The sequence below is a fragment of the Aquarana catesbeiana genome, linkage group LG05 (genome assembly GCF_042186555.1).
Source record: "Aquarana catesbeiana isolate 2022-GZ linkage group LG05, ASM4218655v1, whole genome shotgun sequence".
NCBI lineage: Eukaryota > Metazoa > Chordata > Amphibia > Anura > Ranidae > Aquarana > Aquarana catesbeiana.
The window spans coordinates 209,855,938-209,874,078 of NC_133328.1; the positions used below are offsets into that span (position 1 = coordinate 209,855,938).

At 43.9% G+C, this 18,141-nt stretch overlaps 1 protein-coding gene across 6 annotated transcripts in view; it reads left to right on the forward strand.

Annotated features, from left to right (window-relative positions):
* The window catches only part of SUGCT (succinyl-CoA:glutarate-CoA transferase), a 1,840,030-nt gene that overhangs the window by 353,864 nt on the left and 1,468,025 nt on the right, over nt 1–18,141 (forward strand). For all 6 annotated transcript variants that reach the window (XM_073630531.1, XM_073630530.1, XM_073630532.1 and 3 more), the window contains exon 9: nt 13,717–13,812. In XM_073630531.1, coding sequence (XP_073486632.1) covers nt 13,717–13,812 — 96 coding nt within the window. The remainder of the gene's footprint in view (nt 1–13,716; nt 13,813–18,141) is intronic.

The following is an 18,141-nucleotide window of genomic DNA, read 5'->3' on the forward strand; positions in this document are numbered from 1 at the left end:
CCACCCTAATGCCCCGTACACACGATTAGAAATTCCGCCAGCAAAATTTCCGACCGTGTGTATGCTCCTTTGGACTTTTGCTGGCGGAATTTCTCTATTTTTCCGACGGAAAAAGTTCCTATCAGAAATTCCGATCTTCTGTAGCAATTCCGACGCACAAAATTCCTACGCATGCTCGGAAACAATTCGACGCATGCTCGGAAGCATTGAACTTAATTTTCTTGGCTCGTTGTAGTGTTGTACGTCACCGCATTCTTGATGGTCGAAAGTTCAGAGAACTTTTGTGTGACCGTGTGTATGCAAGGCAAGCTTGAGCGGAATTCCGTTGGAAAAACCATCCAAGGTTTTTCTGACGGAAATTCCGATCATGCGTACACGGCATAACACTAAAATCTCTAAATCTACAGGCATTCACGATCTAAGACTAACCTATCTAGCCCTGTAAAATCGCTATGCATATCTTTTTTGAAGCCTTGTCCTGTCAGGAAATTTAACTTAACTGTAGGGCTTGTTTACACTTGCTTCAAAACATGGAATTTGACACACTTTTTTAAAGCACTCTGAATGCCAATTAAAGCTCCTGTCACTAAATAAAATGGTTACCTTACAGTCCTGTTCACATGTTGTGCTTGCTTTGCTTCAGAAATGATACCTTATGTCACTTTAGTGGTCTTTCAAAGCGTCTGCAAAGCCTCCATAGAAGTCTATGACAAAGCTTGCTTGAAGCACCTGCAGCTTTTAAGAGGCTTTATAAAGCTTTAGCTTTGCTTTGTTTAGAAGGTTTTGCAGGTATGAGATAACAACACACACACAGGGCATCTGCCAAGCTTTATTAAAACTTAAAAAAAGCATCACTGAAGCATCATTGAAGCACCACTGAAGCATCATAGAAGCATTGCAGAAGCATCAAAAACACATCAAAAAAGCATTTTGAAGTGGTTGAAGTCAAAGCACATGTAAACGAGCCCTAAAAGCTATACCTTGGAATACAGTACAAGACACAACCCACCCTCCCCTCTGTTCCTGTATTGGCCATTGTTACTTAAGTTGCATTACTTGTTAACAAAACTGAGGTCTTACAAAGTTCTTTAGGGTTATACATGTACGCCCAGGGGGTAATGTCCATTAAAGCTTTGCCAACAGACCCTGTTGCTAGTGTTAACAAGATTAATAGGAGCTATAGAGCATTCTGTGTGCAGAACCTGACTTTGAGTGTGAGTCATCCTTTCTTGATAGTGATACATTCAAGAAACTCCCATTGTTAGACCTATTAGCATGGTTCAAATGAACACAGCCTGATTGGCTCATAGGGATCGATCTGATCGGAGGAAACAAGGCCCTACTTCTCTACCAAGATGGCCACTTTTATGCAGAGACACAGTACAACGTGTGACCTCCTAGGACAATTTTTTGGAAAAGACTATCTGCAAGAAGCTACAAGCAATAGTTGTGACTAGTCCTTGACCACCGTGCTTTTTGACTGTTTTTGGGCACATAGAATTATGTCAGTGGCAGCACTGGCATGTAAGCAGACTTTGTTTATAATTTTATAGCGTGCTATCGACTTTCTTGTAGAATTTACTGTATTATCACTTCCTGTACTGTAACGTGCCCTCTGCCTTGCTTCCCTCACCACATGTCCCAGGCTCACTTGTCTTTACTAGGTGCCCAAGACCATCATAGCGGGTTTCAGCATAAAAAGCAATCAGAGATCAATGCACATATGTTCCCCTGTGGTGAATAACACTGTAAGTAATCAGCCCTGATTACTTTCAGGTTCAGTGCTGCCATTCCCCAGCCTCTGCGGCCAGGAAAGAAGCATAATTGAGCATAATATGTGCTTGATCACGTATATATATATATATATATATATATATATATATATATATATATATGTGATCCGTTGCTGCCGCAAGCTCGCTCCCACTATGAGTATACACAGCGGGAGCCAATCAGCGGGTACCACGGATTCCATGTCTGTTGGCACCTGCTAATTATCCTGCAGAGACACAGAACTTAAGTCTGCCTATTAGGGATGAGCTTCGTGTTCGGGTTCGACTGGAACATCGTCTGTTTGCCCGTTCGCCGAATTGAGAACAATATGGGCCGTTCGCGCCAAATTCGTGTGGCGCGTCACGGCCCATAATTCACTGCGGCATCGCAGTGCATTGCTGGCTGATGATTGGCCAAGCATACACTATGACCTGCATGCTTGGCCAATCACAGCACTGTCTGAACAGAGAACTGTAATTGGCCAAAGCCAAGGAGGCTTTGGTCAATTATGGCTCAGGGGATTTAGTACACGCCCCACACTATATAAGGCCACCTGCACGGCGGCCCTGTGTAGTGTGTGTTCTGGAGTTGAGAGAAAGATAGATAGACAGAGAGACAGTGTCATTTGATTTAAGTGAGATAGATTAGGTAGGACAGTCAGTGAGTTAGCTGCACTTACAGTGTATTGTGTATATATATGCATCCCAGGTGTTGTGTGTGTGTGTGTGTATATATATATATATATATATATATATATATATATATATATATATATACTGTATTCAGTTTAGCTAGATCCGTTCCTGTTACCTTGCTACTGACAGGCAGGCTTGTGTTGTTACAGTATTTACAGCTACCTGAAGAAAATTGCTGGTGTTCTTTTGATCCTATTAGTACCACAGTCAGGCAGCTAGACTATTTACAGCTAGTGTAGTGCGTCCTCCCCACAGTGTTCAGTTAAAGCTACAAGTTAGTTTAGTGAGACCTCTGCACAGTGTTCAGCTAAAGCTACAAGTTAGTGTAGTGTGTCCTCTGAACAGTGTTCAGCTAAAGCTACAAGTTAGTGTAGTGCGTCCTCCTCACAGTGTTCAGCTAAAACTACAATTTAGTGTAGTGCGACCTCTGCACAGTGTTCAGCTAAAGCTACAAGTTAGTGTAGTACGTCCTCCTCACAGTGTTCAGCTAAAACTACAATTTAGTGTAGTGCGACCTCTGCACAGTGTTCAGCTAAAGCTACAAGTTAGTGTAGTACGTCCTCCTCACAGTGTTCAGCTAAAACTACAAGTTAGTGTAGTGCGACCTCTGCACAGTGTTCAGCTAAAGCTACAAGTTAGTGTAGTGCGTCCTCCTCACAGTGTTCAGCTAAAACTACAAGTTAGTGTAGTGCGACCTCTGCACAGTGTTCAGCTAAATAAGCTACATGTTAGTATAGTGCGTCCTCCTCACAGTGTTCAGCTAAAGCTCCAAGTTAGTGTAGTGCATCCTCCTCGCAGTGTTCAGCTAAAGCTACAAGTTAGCGTAGTGCGTCCTCCTCACAGTGTTCAGCTAAAACTACAAGTTAGTGTAGTGCGACCTCTGCACAGTGTTCAGCTAAAGCTACCTGTAGAAGGTTGGTGGTGTTTTCCTGATCCTATCACTACCGCAGGCAGCTAAATAAGCTACAAGTTAGTTTTTTGCGACCTCTGCACAGTGTTCAGCTAAAGCTACCTGTAGAAGGTTGGTGGTGTTTTCCTGATCCTATCACTACCACAGGCAGCTAAATAAGCTACAAGTTAGTGTAGTGCGTCCTCTTCACAGTGTTCAGCTAAAACTACAAGTTAGTGTAGTGCGACCTCTGCACAGTGTTCAGCTAAAGCTACCTGTAGAAGGTTGGTGGTGTTTTCCTGATCCTATCACTACCACAGGCAGCTAAATAAGCTACAAGTTAGTGTAGTGCGACCTCTGCACAGTGTTCAGCTAAAGCTACCTGTAGAAGGTTGGTGGTGTTTTCCTGATCCTATCACTACCGCAGGCAGCTAAATAAGCTACAAGTTAGTTTTTTGCGAGCTCTGCACAGTGTTCAGCTAATGCTACCTGTAGAAGGTTGGTGGTGTTTTCCTGATCCTATCACTACCGCAGGCAGCTAAAAAAGCTACAAGTTCGTTTTTTGCGACCTCTGCACAGTGTTCAGCTAAAGCTACCTGTAGAAGGTTGGTGGTGTTTTCCTGATCCTATCACTACCGCAGGCAGCTAAATAAGCTACAAGTTAGTTTTTTGCGACCTCTGCACAGTGTTCAGCTAAAGCTACCTGTAGAAGGTTGGTGGTGTTTTCCTGATCCTATCACTACCGCAGGCAGCTAAATAAGCTACTAGTTAGTTTTTTGCGACCTCTGCACAGTGTTCAGCTAAAGCTACCTGTAGAAGTTGGTGGTGTTTTACTGATCCTATCACTACCGCAGGCAGCTAAATAAGCTACAAGTTAGTGTAGTGCCGCCTCCTCACAGTGTTCAACTAAAACTTCAAGTTAGTGTAGTGCGACCTCTGCACAGTGTTCAGCTAAAGCTACCTGTAGAAGGTTGGTGGTGTTTTCCTGATCCTATCACTACCGCAGGCAGCTAAATAAGCTTCATGTTCGTTTTTTGCGAGCTCTGCACAGTGTTCAGCTAAAAGCTACCTGTAGAAGGTTGGTGGTGTTTTCCTGATCCTATCACTACCGCAGGCAGCTAAATAAGCTACAAGTTAGTGTAGTGCGACCTCTGCACAGTGTTCAGCTAAATAAGCTACAAGTTAGTGTAGTGCATCCTCCTCACAGTGTTCAGCTAAAGCTACAAGTTAGCATAGTGCACAGTGTTCAGCTAAAGCTACAAGTTAGTGCAGTGCGTCCTCTGAACAGTGTTCAGCTAAAGCTACAAGTTAGTGTAGTGCGTCCTCCTCACAGTGTTCAGCTAAAACTACAAGTTAGTTTTTTGCGAGCTCTGCACAGTGTTCAGCTAAAGCTACCTGTAGAAGTTTGGTGGTGTTTTCCTGATCCTATCACTACCGCAGGCAGCTAAATAAGCTACAAGTTAGTTTTTTGCGAGCTCTGCACAGTGTTCAGCTAAAGCTACCTGTAGAAGGTTGGTGGTGTTTTCCTGATCCTATCACTACCGCAGGCAGCTAAATAAGCTACAAGTTAGTTTTTTGCGAGCTCTGCACAGTGTTCAGCTAAAGCTACCTGTAGAAGGTTGGTGGTGTTTTCCTGATCCTATCACTACCGCAGGCAGCTAAATAAGCTACAAGTTAGTGTAGTGCGTACTCCTCACAGTGTTCAGCTAAAACTATAAGTTAGTGTAGTGCGAGCTCTGCACAGTGTTCAGCTAAAGCTACTTGTAGAAGGTTGGTGGTGTTTTCCTGATCCTATCACTACTGCAGGCAGCTAAATAAGCTTCAATTTCGTTTTCTGCAAGCTCTGCACAGTGTTCAGCTAAAGCTACCTGTAGAAGGTTGGTGGTGTTTTCCTGATCCTATCACTACTGCAGGCAGCTAAATAAGCTACAAGTTAGTTTTTTGCGAGCCCTGCACAGTGTTCGGCTAAAGCTACCTGTAGAAGGTTGGTGGTGTTTTCCTGATCCTATCACTATCGCAGGCAGCTAAATAAGCTACAAGTTAGTTTTTTGCGAGCTCTGCACAGTGTTCAGCTAAAGCTACCTGTAGAAGGTTGGTGGTGTTTTCCTGATCCTATCACTACCGCAGGCAGCTAAAAAAGCTACAAGTTCGTTTTTTGCGACCTCTGCACAGTGTTCAGCTAAAGCTACCTGTAGAAGGTTGGTGGTGTTTTCCTGATCCTATCACTACCGCAGGCAGCTAAATAAGCTACAAGTTAGTTTTTTGCGACCTCTGCACAGTGTTCAGCTAAAGCTACCTGTAGAAGGTTGGTGGTGTTTTCCTGATCCTATCACTACCGCAGGCAGCTAAATAAGCTACTAGTTAGTTTTTTGCGACCTCTGCACAGTGTTCAGCTAAAGCTACCTGTAGAAGTTGGTGGTGTTTTACTGATCCTATCACTACCGCAGGCAGCTAAATAAGCTACAAGTTAGTGTAGTGCCGCCTCCTCACAGTGTTCAACTAAAACTTCAAGTTAGTGTAGTGCGACCTCTGCACAGTGTTCAGCTAAAGCTACCTGTAGAAGGTTGGTGGTGTTTTCCTGATCCTATCACTACCGCAGGCAGCTAAATAAGCTTCATGTTCGTTTTTTGCGAGCTCTGCACAGTGTTCAGCTAAAAGCTACCTGTAGAAGGTTGGTGGTGTTTTCCTGATCCTATCACTACCGCAGGCAGCTAAATAAGCTACAAGTTAGTGTAGTGCGACCTCTGCACAGTGTTCAGCTAAATAAGCTACAAGTTAGTGTAGTGCATCCTCCTCACAGTGTTCAGCTAAAGCTACAAGTTAGCATAGTGCACAGTGTTCAGCTAAAGCTACAAGTTAGTGCAGTGCGTCCTCTGAACAGTGTTCAGCTAAAGCTACAAGTTAGTGTAGTGCGTCCTCCTCACAGTGTTCAGCTAAAACTACAAGTTAGTTTTTTGCGAGCTCTGCACAGTGTTCAGCTAAAGCTACCTGTAGAAGTTTGGTGGTGTTTTCCTGATCCTATCACTACCGCAGGCAGCTAAATAAGCTACAAGTTAGTTTTTTGCGAGCTCTGCACAGTGTTCAGCTAAAGCTACCTGTAGAAGGTTGGTGGTGTTTTCCTGATCCTATCACTACCGCAGGCAGCTAAATAAGCTACAAGTTAGTTTTTTGCGAGCTCTGCACAGTGTTCAGCTAAAGCTACCTGTAGAAGGTTGGTGGTGTTTTCCTGATCCTATCACTACCGCAGGCAGCTAAATAAGCTACAAGTTAGTGTAGTGCGTACTCCTCACAGTGTTCAGCTAAAACTATAAGTTAGTGTAGTGCGAGCTCTGCACAGTGTTCAGCTAAAGCTACTTGTAGAAGGTTGGTGGTGTTTTCCTGATCCTATCACTACTGCAGGCAGCTAAATAAGCTTCAATTTCGTTTTCTGCAAGCTCTGCACAGTGTTCAGCTAAAGCTACCTGTAGAAGGTTGGTGGTGTTTTCCTGATCCTATCACTACTGCAGGCAGCTAAATAAGCTACAAGTTAGTTTTTTGCGAGCCCTGCACAGTGTTCGGCTAAAGCTACCTGTAGAAGGTTGGTGGTGTTTTCCTGATCCTATCACTATCGCAGGCAGCTAAATAAGCTACAAGTTAGTTTTTTGCGAGCTCTGCACAGTGTTCAGCTAAAGCTACCTGTAGAAGGTTGGTGGTGTTTTCCTGATCCTATCACTACCGCAGGCAGCTAAATTATTTACACGTTAGTGTAGTGCGACCTCTGCACAGTGTTCAGCTAAAGCTACCTGTAGAAGGTTGGTGGTGTTCTCCATACTACAGGCAGGCAGTTGATTTTGCTAGCTGCAGTATCAGTATATATATATATATATATATATATATATATATATATATATATATATATATATATATCCCAGCTTAGTGCAGCTACAGGCCATTAGTATGTCTGGAAGGCCAACAAGGAGAGGCAGACAGTCACAAGCCAATAAAAGAGGGCAAGCAGGCTCTGTGTCTAGAGGCAACAGTACTGGTCGTGGAGACGGTGCATCCTCATCAGCACGTGACCGTGGGACACGCTTGGCCTTTTTTTCGGCAGGTGGCAGTGTTGAGCCGCAACATGCGGAAGACTTGGTCGAGTGGATGACCAAGCCGTCCTCATCCTCCTCATCCTCTCTCACTAATGCTCACGGTACTTTGTCTGGCAAAGCAGCTGCCAACGCGGCCTCTTCCCTCAGCTCAATGGCATCAGTGACTCCTTCCCTAGCCCCACCATGTACCTCGAACTGTTTGACCACAGTGTTGGGTACATGCTCCAGGAGGATGCCCAGCGTTTAGAAGGCTCTGATGATGATACTGAGCTAGATGAAGGCAGTAACGTGAGCACGGACAGAGGGGGTGCCCAAGAAGGACAACAATCTGGCAGTCATGCTCCCCCTGCTGCAGCATACTGCCACGTTTGCTCCAGTGATGAGGAGGGAGGGGATGATGAGGTCACTGACTCAATGTGGGTGCCTGATAGGAGAGAGGAGGAGGCACATCACCAATGAGGCAGGATGCCCTCCAGGGGCCAGCCTAAGGGCAGCACACTGACTGCATCACACCACAAAGCTCCGCATGTGCAGGGCGCTGCTGTCTGTGCACGTTATTCTAAAAGTTCTTTGGTGTGGGCCTTTTTTGAGATGAGTGCATCAGATCGCACCGTTGCTATTTGCAACATATGTCTCAAGCGTATCTCGCGTGGCCAAAACATCTACCGCTTGGGCATCACATGCTTGACCAGACATATGTTGACCTGCCATGCAGTTCGTTGGCAAGCGTATCTAAAAGACCCACACCAAAGAACAAAGAGGACCTCTCCTTGCTCCTCATCAGCTGAGATCTCCAACCCCACTATACCTTCAGTCCTCTCTGAGACCTGCACTGAGAGGAGTGAAGGTGTAGAATTAGGTTTGTCACAGCAAAGTACTTGTGGGCAATCTGCTTTCGGTACACCAACGTCAGATTTTACCAGGCAAATTTCCCTGCCCCAGCTGCTGCACCGCCGAAAGAAGTTTGCTCCCAGCCATTCACATGCCCAGCGGTTGAATGCTAGCTTGGCAAAATTGCTAGCACTTCAACTGCTACCTTTTCAGTTGGTAGACTCTGTCCCCTTCCGTGAGTTTGTGGAATGTGTGGTTCCTCAGTGGCAGGTACCCAAACGCCACTTTTTTCATGGAAGGCGATTCCGGCTCTCTACCGGCTTGTGGAAGGCAATGTCTTGGCCTCGCTGGACAGGGTGGTCAGCGGTAAGGTCCATATTACCGCTGACTCATGGTCCAGCAGGCATGGACAGGGACGTTACCGAAGTTTCACGGCGCATTGGGTCACTCCGCTGGCAGCTGGGAAGGATGCAGGACAAGGTTGTTGGAGGTTGTTCCGCCACCACGCCTCCAAAATGCCACTACTAATGATTGTGACACACCTCTCTCCTCCACCCCCTCCTCTTCTTCTTCCTCCATGGCCTCTTCCTGTGTCCTGTCTCTTTGTCCACGGAACCAGCGGTGCTCCGTAGGCATTCAAGGGGCTACGCAAGTACGCAGGCCAAAAGATGCCATGCGGTGCTTGAGCTTTTGTGCTTGGGGGACAGGAGCCACACTGGGGCAGAGGTTCTGTCAGCTCTGTAGGGGCAGGTTCAGAGGTGGTTGACGCCATGCCAACTTAAGGCAGGAATGGTGGTTTGCAACAATGGCACCAACCTCCTCTCCACCCTCCGACAGGGACAACTGACCCATGTGCCCTGTTTGGCTCACGTCCTTAACTTGGTGGTGCAGTGGTTCTTGGGCAGGTACCCGGGGTTACAGGATGTCCTGAGGCAGGCCAGGAAAGTTTGTGTGCATTTCCGCTGGTCATATAATGCCAGTGCTCGGCTGGCAGACCTCCAAAAGGAGTTTAACCTGCCCAAGAACCACCTAATCTGTGCCATGCCCACCAGTTGAAACTCAACGTTGGCCATGCTGCAGCGGCTGCACACGCAGCAGAGAGCCATCAATGAGTACCTGTGCGACTATGGCAGGGTCAGGGGAGCTTGTTTTTTTTCCCCACGCCAGTGGGCCATGATCAGGGATGCATGCACTGTCCTGTCACCATTTGAGGAGGCCACGAGGATGGTGAGCAGTGACAGTGCATGCATCAGTGACACTGTTCCCCTTGTCCACCTGTTGGAGCACATGCTGCGTGGAATAATGGACAGGGCACTTGAGGCAGAACAGAGCCAGGAAGAGGAGGACTTCCTTGGCTCTGAAGGCCCCCTTTATCCAGACAGTGTTCCTGCGTGCCCGCTGATCACACAGGAAGAGGAAGATGAGGAGGAGGAGGATTGTGTCAGTATGGAGGTGGAGCCTGGCACTTAGCATCAGCAGCAGTTTTAAAGGGATCAGTCCCAAGAAACACATGGACTTGTACGTGGCTGGGAGGAGGTGGCTGAGGACCATGTTGTCCTTAGTGACCCAGAGGACTCCGGACCGAATGCCTCAGCAAACCTACGCTGCATGGCCTCCCTGATCCTGCAAAGCCTGCGTAAGGATCCTCGTATTCGTGGTATCAAGGAGAAGGACCGGTACTGGCTGGCAACCCTCCTTGATCCACGTTACAAGGGTAAGGTTGCGGACCTTATCTTGCTGTCGCAGAGGGAGCAGAGGATGAAACATCTTCGGGAGGCCTTGCAGAAAAGTCTGTGCAACGCGTTCCCAGAGACTGGGAGGTTACAAACTCCTGTTTCTGGACAACGTGTTGCTGAGGCTTCGGTCAGTCAAAGAAGGAGCGGTGGAGAAGGTGGCCGTCTGACCAATGCGTTCAGACAATTTTTTAGTCCGCAGCCCCAAGGTATGATCGGTTCCAGCAACCATTGCCAACATCTATTTTACATGGTGCAGGAATACCTAGGGGCAAGATCTGACTTGGACACCTTTCCCACAGAAAATCCTCTGGATTACTGGGTCTTGAGGATGGATCACTGGCCAGAGCTTGCACAGTATGCAATTGAGCAACTGGCCTGTCCTGCATCCAGCGTTCTTTCGGAACGCACATTCAGTGCTGCTGGAGGCTTTGTAACCGATCACAGGGTGCGTCTGTCCACCGACTCGGTCGATCGACTGACCTTCATAAAAATGAATCAGTCTTGGATCACCACCAGCTACCAAGCACCCGATGCTGATGTAACCGAATAATTTTTTTTTAAATGTCAGATCCCTTCAAAGGCTGCCTAAGCTGATGCTGAGTGACTATCCTGTTGTGTTGAGTAATTATCATCTTCCTCCTCAATGATCATGCTGATAGCTTTTTTGGTTCTGGGCGCCGCCACCAGTGCCTAAGGCCCAATTTTTAAGCCCCTGTTTAACAGGGGCATGTAATTACAATTTTTGATGCAATTCTTTGCAGCAGGGCTAGTTCCTGCACTCCAACTAGAGTATCTGTGAGGGGTTGCAGTGTTGTGGCACCAGCACCAGTGACTAAGGCCCAATTTTTCAGCCCCTGTTTAACAGGGACGTGTAATTACAATTTTTGATGCAATACTTTGCAGCAGGGCTCGTTCCTGCGTTCCAACTAGAGTATCTGTGAGGGATTGCAGTGTTGTGGCACCAGTTCCTAAGGTCCAATTTTTCAACCCCTGTTCAACAGGGACATGTAATTAGAATTCTCTATCTAATATTTCACAGCAGGGCCCGTTTCTGCACCCACCAAGATTAACTGTGAGGACTTACAGTGTTGTGGCACCAACACCACCACCACCACCAAAGGCCCAATTTTTATGGCCCTGTTCAACAGGGGTATGTAATAACAATTCTTGATCTAATATTTCACAGCAGGGCCTGTTCCAGGGCCCACCAAGAGTAAGTGTGAGGACTTACAGTGTTGTGGCACCAGCACCACCATCACCAAAGGCCCAATTTTTCTGGCCCTGTTCAACAGTGGCATGTAATTACAATTCTTGATCTAATATTTCACAGCAGGGCCCTGTGAGGACTTACAGTGTTGAGGCCACAACAACACCTAAGGCCCAAATTTCTGCTGAGTATATAGGGCAGGCCCCTACTTTCAAACATCCAACTTACAAACGACTCCTACTTGCAAACGGAAGGAGACAACAGGAAGTGAGATGAAATCTACCCCATAGGAAGGGAAATTCTCTCCTGTAAGAGTTAATATGGGAAAAACTTTTCTCCTTTCCGCTGATGCTTTATCACCAATCCTTGTTTCACTAAAAACCCCAAATTTTCAAAAAACATTTGTCATTGGGACAAAAAGTGAGGTGAAATCTTCTGAAGAAGAGCACAGATAGCAAAACAAATGTCACAGGGGTGATAACCCTTCCCTATGTTTTCCAAAAAGCTTAAAAACAGATTTTTTTGGCTGGAGCTACACTTTAAAAATGTACTAGTTCAAAATTACAAACAGATTCTACTTAACAACAAACCTACAGTCCCTGTCTTGTTTGCACCGCCTACAGAGTATATAGGGCCTGGGGGCCCCACGCCTTTCCTTTTTTAATTTGGGTGTGGGGTTCCCCTTAATATCCATACAGGACCCAAAGGGCCTGGTAATGGACTGGAGGGTACCCATGCCGTTTGTCTCACTGATTTTCATCCATATTGCCAGAACCCGACATTACATTAAAGCCGCAAGTAGTTTTAAATGACTTTTTTCCTTTAAAAATGTCATTTTGTGCAGGGACTGTTCTAAGCATGGGAAACACGCGCCACTTTACAGGCATACTACAGTCACTCCCCAGGTACGATATTTAAAGGAATATTTCACCTTTTCTTTTACTTTAAGCATCATTAAAATCACTGCTCCCAAAAAAACAGACGTTTTTAAAAGTTTTTTTTGCATTGATACATGTCCCCTGGGGCAGGACCCGGGTCCCCAAACCCTTTTTAGGACAATACCATGAAAATTAGCCTTTAAAATGAGCACTTTTGATTTTGAACATTCAAGTCCATAGACGTCAATGGGGTTCTAACGTTCGTGCAAATTTTCGGTCCGTTCGCAGGTTCTGGTGTGAACCGAACGGGGGGGGTGTTCGGCTCATCCCTACTGCCTATGTGAACAAGGCAGATCACCGTTCTGACAGGAGGGAAGGCATGGATACTGTGTCTGTGCAAAGCAGGAACATGGATCCATGTCTTCCCCTAGTAAAAACACCTCCCATACTGTAGTAAAACACAGACTAAGCACGCAGTTAACCCTTTGATCGCCACTGATGTTAACCCCTTCCTGGCCAGTGTCATTAGTACAGTGACAGTGCTTATTTTTAGCACTGATCACTGAATTAGTGTCAATGGTCCCCAAAAAGTGTCAAACGTGTCAGTTAGTGTTTGAATGTCTGCCGCAATATCGCAGCCCCGCTATAAGTCTCTGATCATTGCCATTACTAGTAAACATGTTTATAAATAAATAAAAATGAATAAAAAATATCCCATAGTTTGTAGACGCTATAACTTTTGCGCAAACCAATCAATATACACTTATTGTGATTTTTTTACCAAAAATATGTAGCATAATACACCTACATTTATGAAGAAATTAAATTTTTTCTAATTTTTTTATTAGATATATTTTAGAGCAATAAGTAAAAAATATTGTTTTTTTTCAAAATTGTTGGTCTATTTGTGGAGAAAAAAAGGACATACATTTTATATGGCTACAGTGTCTCACGGCCGCGCAATTGTCAGCAAAATAATGCTGTGCCATATTGCAAAAAAATGGCCTGGTCGTGAATGGGGGTAAATCTTCCAGAGCTGAAGTGGTTAATAAAAAAGTGCAATAATATTTTGTGTGACAAAAAAATTGCAACTGCCACTTTTTTATTGTATGGGTTCTCTGCTTTCAGAAAATATGTAATGTTTGGGGCGTTTTAAGTAATCTGCAGACCTCAAATGTGCATTCTAGCATCCAAAAAAATAGTTATGGCAGCAAAAGGCTTGTATAAATACCACTCAAAGCTAATGGAATGCTGCCAGGAAAACTTTACAATCAGTGAATTCATGCTGAGAAAAAAGGTTTTTGATGGGTACCCTATTATGTTTTGTCTTTGATAAACCCTCTCAGTGTATACAGAGATAGTAAATAGCCTTCCTTCAAAAATAACTTTCTGTTCATTCATTCAAGTACTTTTTCAGTTTTTCCATTTTTTTAAGTGATACAACCAAAGCAGCATGCTTTTTTTCAGATTTTTTTATTTAATATTTTTTTATTTAGAAACCCTGGACACTTTAAGAACTTTTAATAGCTACAGTATATAGAATATGTTATAAAACAAACCATAATATTTGTATTTGTATGCTATTCTATGTACATAACAGGCATCATGATGTTATTTTTTTCAAGGTGGCTTGCTTGACTCACGTAGCTGCCAACTTTCTTAATGGTGGAGTAGAAGCAAAACGTTGGGGAACTGCTCATGGAAGTATTGTCCCATACCAGGTAAGATTTTAATGCAAAGCATTGTGTTAAGAACAAATTCAAGTAAGTAAACAATGTAATTATTCTAATGAGAAAAAGGTGCGCTACAATTAACTTCCTAAAACATATAAATATTGTATATAATGCCGTGAATACAAAATAAAGTGAAGCACATGCCTATTAAACAAATGCTGCAGATATAATAAAATCAACTTTCATAATACCTTCATTAAAAATAAACCAAAAGAACGAAGACAGAGATTGGATGGTAATCCGGATCCTTCAGGGGCTGTGGTTGAATGTTCTATATGCGCTCAGCAGGAGAACACACCGCAGACGCTATTGCTGATAGCTATAGTCAATAGTTCCTTAGAGATGTAAGTCTCACCTCCTGCACTTCTGACACCCTCCACTGATAGTTATAGTTTCCTCCCGTTTACATTCATGCAGCTGTATGAAAAAGAAAGGGGGAATATCATTGCGCAATGAACCACCTCCACATAATAGACTTAAAAGCATATGTGTATTGACTCACATGGTTTGGCAAGTAACAGCACTTTTTTTTTAATCAATCAGACCTGTTCGCGTTCTTCTTCCTCCCACCGATCAGTGTGTCTAGCACACAGGCAGATCAGATGACAGATGACGTCACTGGCTCCTCCCGACGCATTGCGTCACATGTCACGTGACTTTATCAAGGTAAAGTCAGTGATAAAGTCACGTGACATGTGATGCAATGCGTCGGGAGGAGCCAGTGTCGTCATCTGTCATCCGATCTGCCTGTGTGCTAGACACACTGATCGGTGGGAGGAAGGAGAACGCGAACAGGTCTGATTGATTAAAAAAAAAGCGCTGTTACTTGCCAAACCATGTGAGTCAATACACATATGCTTTTAAGTCTATTATGTGGAGGTGGTTCATTGCGCAATGTTATTCACCCTTTCTTTTTCCTATGGCTGCATGAATGTAAATGGGAGGAAACGATAACTATCAGTGGAGGGTGTCAGAAGTGCAGGAGGTGAGACTTACATCTCTAAGGAACTATTGACTATAGCTATCAGCAATAGCGTCTGCGGTGTGTTCTCCTGCTGAGCGCATATAGAACATTCATCCACAGCCCCTGAAGGATCTGGATTACCATCCAATCTCTGTCTTCGTTCTTTTGGTTTATTTTTAATGAAGCCATTATGAAAGTTGATTTTATTATATCTGCAGCATCTGTTTAATAGGCATGTGCTTCACTTTATTTTGTATTCACGGCATTATATACAATATTTATATGTTTTAGGAAGTTAATTGTAGCGCACCTTTTTCTCATTAGAATACCTATTTTTGTAGTGGTATCAGATCACTTTTATATTGGTGCAGCTTTTATTATTTGGCTATTTCCTAGTTTTTGGTCTGTTTTATATCCCTATTGGGATTTTGCACTATTTTTTCACTTTATCCCAATTTTTTGCGACAATTTTTTTGGAATATTTTGGGATTGTTTTGGAATTGGGTAATTTCTGCCTATATCACATACTTAGTAATATTTGCACAGTATTCACTTCATTTACACTTCACATATCAGCGCTTTAGTATTTTACTGAGTGTAAACAATGTAATTACTTGTTGACCCTAGTTTGTGCAAATGGCAAAACAATAGGGTCATTTTAAAATACAGCACCACAATTGACTAGCCGTTTCTGAGCACATCTACAACCCCTGGCAAAAATTATGGAATCACCAGTCCCTGAGGATGTTCCTTCAGTTGTTTATTGTTGTAGAAAAAAAGCAGATCACAGACATGGCCAAAAACTAAAGGCATTTCAAATGGCAACTTTCTGGCTTTAAGAAACACTAAAAGAAATCAAGAAAAATAATTGTGGTGGCCAGTAACAGTTAGATTTATAGAACAAGCACAGGGAATAAATTATGGAATCACTCAATTCTGAGGAAAAAATTATGGAATCATGAAAAACAAACAAACAAAATAACACTCCAACACATCACTAGTACTTTGTTGCACCACCTCTGGCTTTTATAACTGCTTGCAGTCTCTGAGGCATTGAATTAATGAGTGATAAACAGTACTCTTCATCAATCTGGCCCCAGCCTTCTCTGATTGCTGTTGCCAAATCATCTTTGCAGGTTGGAGCTTTGTCATGGACCATTTTCTTTAACTTCCACCACAGGTTTTCAATTGGATTGAGATCCGGACTGTTTGCAGGCCATGACATTGACCTTATGTGTCTTTCTTCGAGGATTTTTTTCACAGTTTTTGCTCTATGGCAAGATGCATTATCATCTTGATAAATGATTTCATCATCCCCAAACATCCTTTCAATAGATGGGATAAGAAAAGTGTCCAAAATGTCAATGTAAACCTGTGCATTTATTGAAGATTTAATGACAGCCATCTCCCCAGTGCCTTTACCTGACATGCAGCCCCATATCATAATTGACTTGGAAATTTGCATGTTTTCTTCAGACAGTCGTCTGCATAAATCTCATTGGAACGGCACCAAACAAAAGTTCCAGCATCACCTTACCCAATGCAGATTCGAGATTCATCACTGAATATGACTTTCATCCAATCATCCACAATCCACGATTGCCTTTCCTTAGCCCATTGTAACCTTGTTTTTTTGTGTTTAGGTGTTAGAGATGGCTTTCTTTTAGCTTTTCTGTATGTAAATCCCATTTCCTTTAGGCGGTTTCTTACAGTTCGGTCACAGATGTTGACTCCAGTTTCCTCCCATTTGTTCCGTTGTACATTTTCTGTTTTCAAGGCATATTGCTTTAAGTTTTCTGTCTTGACGCTTTGATGTCTTCCTTGGTCTACCAGTATGCTTGCCTTTAACCACCTTCCCATGTTGTTTGTATTTGGTCCATGTTTTAGACACAGCCGACTGTGAACAGCCAACATCTTGTGCAACACTGCGTGATGATTTACGCTCTTTACCTACATACTAACAAGCAGATTTAACCCCTTCCCGCCGACCATACGCACATATGCGTCCTCGGCTTTCCGGGGTCATACCGGGATGATGCCCGCAGCTGCAGGCATCATCCCGGTACCGTTGTTTTCAGCGGGCGATCGGCTACCCGAATATAACAACCGATGCGGCTAAAAGCCGCTCGGCTGTTATACCGGAGGAGCGGGAGGGGACATCCCCCCCTCCCGCCGCCTCCCGCCGCTGTTACCGGGCCTCCCGTGCGATCGGGAGGCCCGGTGTCCATTCGGGAATCTCCGGCGGCTGGGGGCGGGCTGGAACGAAGCTGTGAGCGGCTTCGTTCCAGCCTTCCAATTGTAAACGCGGAAGCGACGTCATGACGTCACTTCCCGTTTACTCGGCTGCCAATGGCGCCGAATTTAAAAAAGTACACAGTATTCAGAATCGCCGTTTTCGGCGATCTGAATACTTTGAAGTGTAAAGGAGGGATGGGGGGTCTTTTAGACCCCCCATCCCTCCATAAAGAGTACCTGTCACCACATATTACTGTCACAAGGGATGTTTACATTGCTTGTGACAGCAATAAAAGTAAAAAAAAAAAAAAAAAATTTATAAAAGTACAAAAATAAATAAAATAAATAAATAAATAATAAAAAAAAAATTTTAAAGCGACCCCGTCCCCGCGAGCTCGCGCAGCGAAGAAAACGCATACGGAAGTCGCGCCCGCATATGTAATCGGTGTTCAAACCACACATGTGAGGTATCGCCGCGATCGTCAGAGCGAGAGCAATAATTCTAGCCCTAGACCTCCTCTGTAGCTCAAACCTGGTAAAGCGTCGCCTATGGAAATTCATAGGTACCGTAGTTCGTCGCCATTCCACGAGTGCGTGCAATTATAAAGGGTGACATGTTTGGTATCTATTTACTCGGCGTAACATCATCTTTCACATTATACAAAAAAATTGGGGTAACTTTACTGTTTGGATTTTTTAAAATTCATGAAAGTGTCACTTTTCCAAAAATTTGCGTTTAAAACACCGCTGCACAAATACCGTGTGATAAAAAATATTGCAACAATCGCCATTTTATTCTTTAGACTCTCTTCTAAAAAAATATATATAATGTTTGGGGGTTCTAAGTAATTTTCTAGCAAAAAATACGGATTTTAACTTGTAAACACCAAATTTCAAAAATAGGCTTAGTCATGAAAGGGTTAATCTGATGCAGGTGTTAGTGTTTGTAATGAAAATTTACAGGGTGATTCTATAATTTTTTCCTCAGAATTGAGTGATTCCATAATTTATTCCCTGCGCTTGTTCTATAAATCTAATTGTTACTGGGCACCACAATTATTTTTCTTGATTTCTTTTAGTGTTTCTTAAAGCCATAAAGTTGCCATTTGAAATGCCTT